This window comes from Cebus imitator, unplaced genomic scaffold (assembly GCF_001604975.1).
Source record: "Cebus imitator isolate Cc_AM_T3 unplaced genomic scaffold, Cebus_imitator-1.0 Scaffold773, whole genome shotgun sequence".
Taxonomy (NCBI): domain Eukaryota; kingdom Metazoa; phylum Chordata; class Mammalia; order Primates; family Cebidae; genus Cebus; species Cebus imitator.
In genome coordinates, this window is record NW_016108088.1 from 229,286 (window position 1) to 233,750 (window position 4,465).

The 4,465-nt window shown below is 46.7% G+C and overlaps 2 protein-coding genes across 3 annotated transcripts in view; both read left to right on the forward strand.

Annotated features, from left to right (window-relative positions):
- The window catches only part of TMCO3 (transmembrane and coiled-coil domains 3), a 60,157-nt gene that overhangs the window by 48,450 nt on the left and 7,242 nt on the right, over positions 1–4,465 (forward strand). For both annotated transcript variants that reach the window (XM_017519751.1, XM_017519753.1), the window contains one exon: positions 3,411–3,561. In XM_017519751.1, coding sequence (XP_017375240.1) covers positions 3,411–3,561 — 151 coding nt within the window. The remainder of the gene's footprint in view (positions 1–3,410; positions 3,562–4,465) is intronic.
- LOC108297112 (40S ribosomal protein S15a-like) lies at positions 2,661–3,129 on the forward strand. Its single transcript, XM_037735291.1, has one exon. The coding sequence runs from the start codon at positions 2,692–2,694 to the stop codon at positions 2,983–2,985; it is 294 nt and encodes a 97-aa protein (XP_037591219.1). The 5' UTR covers positions 2,661–2,691; the 3' UTR covers positions 2,986–3,129.

Here is a 4,465-nt window from a genome sequence, read left to right on the forward strand (position 1 = left end):
GCACCGTGCCCCTCGGCCTCCCCGCACCGTGCCCCTCGGCCTCCCGGCACCGTGCCCCTCGGCCTCCCCGCACTTGCCCCAGGTGTAGAGCATCTCAGGGCTGTGACGGGGACTCCAGCGCTCACTTCCTGATGGCCTGTCCCTCCAGCCTTTTCAGAGGCTCAGTGGCATCTGAGTGTGTTCCTTGTGGTGTGCCTATTAAAGCCTCTCTATGTTGTTCTTTTGTAGGGTGAGGACTTTCTTACTCATTGTGGGATATATATATATATATATATGCGCAGGCAGATAGACTTTTTTATTGAGATGAAATTCACATAAAATTCACCATATTAATCATTTGAAAGTCAATATTCAAAATGCTCTGACAGATCACCTCTATCCGATTATATCCACCTCCCCAAAGGAATCCCCATAGCTTTCAGTTCTCCCCCAGTCCCCTCGTGGCCCTGTGCAAGTGGCCATGGATCCCTTCCCGGCCCTGTGGGCTGCTGCTTCTGGGCACGTCACGTGGGGGCATCCGTGCCTGGCTTCCACTCAGCGTCACGTCCTCCAGGCCTGGCTGCTGTTGCAGTGTGCACCAGCACTTCATCCCTTTTATGGCTGAAAAACATTCCACGTCAGGTGTGTTTTGCAGATGTCTCGCAGTTTGTGACTTGCCTTTTCACTCTCTTAATGGTGTCTTTTGATGAACACAAGTTCTGAATTTCAGTGTCATCCAGTTATGGATTGTTTTCTTTGTGGCTGTCTCTGTGCTCTGTGTGAAAGATCCACCTGCCCCTGGGTCACGAAGGTGCTCTTCACTGTTGTCTGTGGGCTTCTGCTGTGCTTTCCTCATTAGCTTTGCAGTCCATCCAGAGATGAGTTTTGTTGTGTTGGAAGTGAGGAAGTGGATGAGGATTCTTTCATTTACATGCCTTTCTGAATGCCATGCGTTGAAAAGACCTCTTGCCCCCTGTTCTATAGCATCACTCTGTCAAAAACTAGCCATGTGTGTGTGTGTGACATGTGTTCTTGTGGAGTATGTGTGTGTTCTTTGTGTATGAGGTATGCACATGTGTGTGCTTTATGGCATGTGTATATGTGTGCCTGCCTGTGCTTTGTGTGGTATACTATGCTTTGTGTCATGTACATGTGTGGCATGTGTGTAGTATATGTGTGTACACATGTCTGTTTCATCGCATGTATACATGTGTGGTGTGCATGCATGTGTTTTTTGTGTATGTACTGTGTGTTTGTGCATGGCATATGTACATGTGTGTGCCTTGTGTGTGGTGTGTGGATGTGTCTGCGTGTATTTGTGCTTTGCAGCATGTGTACATGTGTGGTATGCTTTATGTGATGTGTGTACATCTTCATGCATGTGTGAGCTTTGTGTGTGGTGTGTATGTGTCTGCATGTGTTTGCTTTGTGGCATGTGCACGTGTGTGTGGTATTCTTTATGTGATGTATGTCTACATGCATGTGTGTGCTTTGTGTGTGCTGTGTACATGTCTGTGTGTGCTTTGTGGCATGTGTACATATGTACATGTGTGTGGTGTGCTTTATGTGATGTGTGTACATTTGCATGCATGTGTGTGCCTTGTGTGTGGTGTATGTGTCTGCATGTGTGTATGCTTTGTGGCATGTGCACGTGTGTGTGGTATGCTTTATGTGATGTGTGTCTGCATGCATGTGTGTGCTTTGTGGTGTGTGTACATGTCTGCATGTGTGTCTGCTTTGTGGCATGTGTACGTGTGTGTGGTATGCTTTATGTGATGTGTGTACGTCTGCATATGTGTGGCATTTGTACATGCATAAGTGTGTGCTTTGTGGCGTGCATGTGTGGTGTGCATGTATGTGGTGTTTGTGTGTTCTTGGTGTGGTGTGTGTACCTGTGGTACGTGTGCATGCGTGCGTGTGCACATGCTTCTCTGACTCTGCCCACCTGCCCTCAGCTGCACTGTAGCTTGACCTCTGGTTGTGTTTGGACCCAGCTTTGTTCTGTGCCAGGGCCATCTTGGCTCTATCCGTACTCTTTCCAAATTCCACTTGAGTTTTTAAATTCAGCTGGTCAGTTTCCCACACACAAGCCTATTGGCGTTCCCATGTGTCTGTCAGCCAGGTGGGAGAATCCACCGCTCTGCAGTGCTGAGCCCACGACACTGTTATCTCAGCCTTTCGTGGGTCTTGCAGTGTGTTGCAGTGTCAGGTGCAGGTCCTTTGGTTTAATCCTCAGGATGTGATTTTTTGGTGCTGTTATAAATCACAGTTCTTTACAAGTTTCTTTTCTTTTTGTCTGATGCTGCTGTCTTCTACAGTTTTATTTTCTCAAAAATCAACTTTCAGGTTGGCCGGTATCAGCCGTGCCTCACAGAAGGCTGCCCTGAGCCTGCGTTTCAGGGAGCTGCCGAGGCTCCTGTGTCCTTGCTGTCCAGCTGGCACCTGGTCCGGCCCACGTATCTAGGTGTTCACATCAGCTGCTGCGGACACACCATGCTACTCTCTGGCTTCACACCCTCCCAGGGCCCTTGCTTGTCGCCTGTTGCTGTCCCTCTGCTTTGAGACTGGTAGTGGGAATGAGTTTCTAAAACCACCACCAGGCTGTTCTGATTCAGGGTAAAGAAAATATATCACAAATATTTAAAACAATTGGAAAGTATTCTCATTTAAAAAATTCACAGCGTCTTTCCGCCATCTTTCCGTGCCGCCACAATGGTGCGCATGAATGTCCTGGCTGATGCTCTCAAGAGCATCAACAATGCCGAAAAGAGAGGCAAATGCCAGGTGCTTATTAGGCCGTGCTCCAAAGTCATCATCCGGTTTCTCACTGTGATGATGAAGCATGGTTACATTGGCGAATTTGAAATCACTGATGATCACAGAGCTGGGAAGATTGTTGTGAACCTCACAGGCAGGCTAAACAAGTGTGGTGTGATCAGCCCCAGATTTGATGTGCAACTCAAAGATCTAGAAAAATGGCAGAATAATCTGCTTCCGTCCCGCTAGTTTGGTTTCATTGTATTGACAACCTCAGCTGGCATCATGGACCATGAAGAAGCAAGACGAAAACACACAGGAGGGAAAATCCTGGGATTCTTTTTCTAGGGATGTAATACATATATTTACAAATAAAATGCCTCATGGACTCTGGTGCTTCTAAAAAAAAAAAAAAATTCACAGCAATCGATATGGGTATTTGTTTCAAATATTTTAAAATAATTTTATTCGCCCAGTAAGGTAAATTCAACTAATAGCAGCCTCCACGTGTCACCTGTCAGACCCAGCAGAGCCCCAGGACCAAAGGCACGCTGCATTTGCACAGCTCCTGTGTTTTGTTGTGGTGGCTCTGCCAAGTCTCGGGGTGTCCTTGGGACGGGGTAACCCTGGTGAACTGTGGGGTCTCATGTAAAGCTCAGTCCTCCCTCTCTCAGGTCACGGAGCTGCTGGACGTCTCCATGGAGCTGGGCTGTTTCCTGGCTGGAGCGCTGGTCTCCTCTCAGGGCCCTGTGGTCACCGAGGAGATCGCCGCCTCCATTGAACCCATCCGTGACTTTCTGGCCATCATTTTCTTCACCTCAATAGGTAATCTTCCTTCTTTACATAATTGTGTTTGTTAAACACATGCAGAGTGGTTCTGTAATTTGTTGATGTGCATATATATTCATATTTTACATAGCAAAAATGATTATCTTAAAAATTAAGTGTTTTCAGAATATTTCAGTTTGGATTGCTAGCAGCCAGAAGCTATTTTCCACTTGATAGAGTCTGCAGAGAAATCTTATTTTATTTTACTATTTCTTCTGTCCAACTTTTCCTTTAGATTCAGGGGTACATGTGTAGGTTTGTAACATGGGTAATGAGTGTCACAGGGGGTTGGTGTACAGACTGTTTTGTCTCCCAGGTGAGAAGCATAGTACTCAAGGTAGTTTTTTAATCTCACCCTCATCCTCCCGCCCTCCACCTCACAGGCCCCAGTATCTCTTGTTCCCGTCTTTGTCCACGTATATACTTGGTGTTTGGCTCCCACTTTTAAGTGAGAACGTGTGGCATCTGGTGTTCTGTTCTTGTGTTAATTCACTTAGGAGAATGGCCTCCAGCTGCATCCGTGTTGCTGCAAAGGATGTCATTTCATTCTGTTACGGTTGCTGATGTACCACGATGTGTATGTACCACATTTTCTATATCTGGTCCACTGTTGATGGACAGTGGGACTGTTACGGCTGCTGATGTTCCACGATGTGTATGTACCACATTTTCTGTGTCTGGTCCACTGTTGATAGACAGTGGGACTGTTACAGCTGCTGATGTTCCAGGATGTGTATGTACCACATTTTCTGTGTCTGGTCTGCTGCTGATGGACAGTGGGACTGTTATGGTTGCTGATGTACCATGATGTGTATGTACCACATTTTCTGTATCTGGTCCACTGTTGATAGACAGTGGGACTGTTACGGCTGCTGATGTTCCACGATGTGTATGTACCACA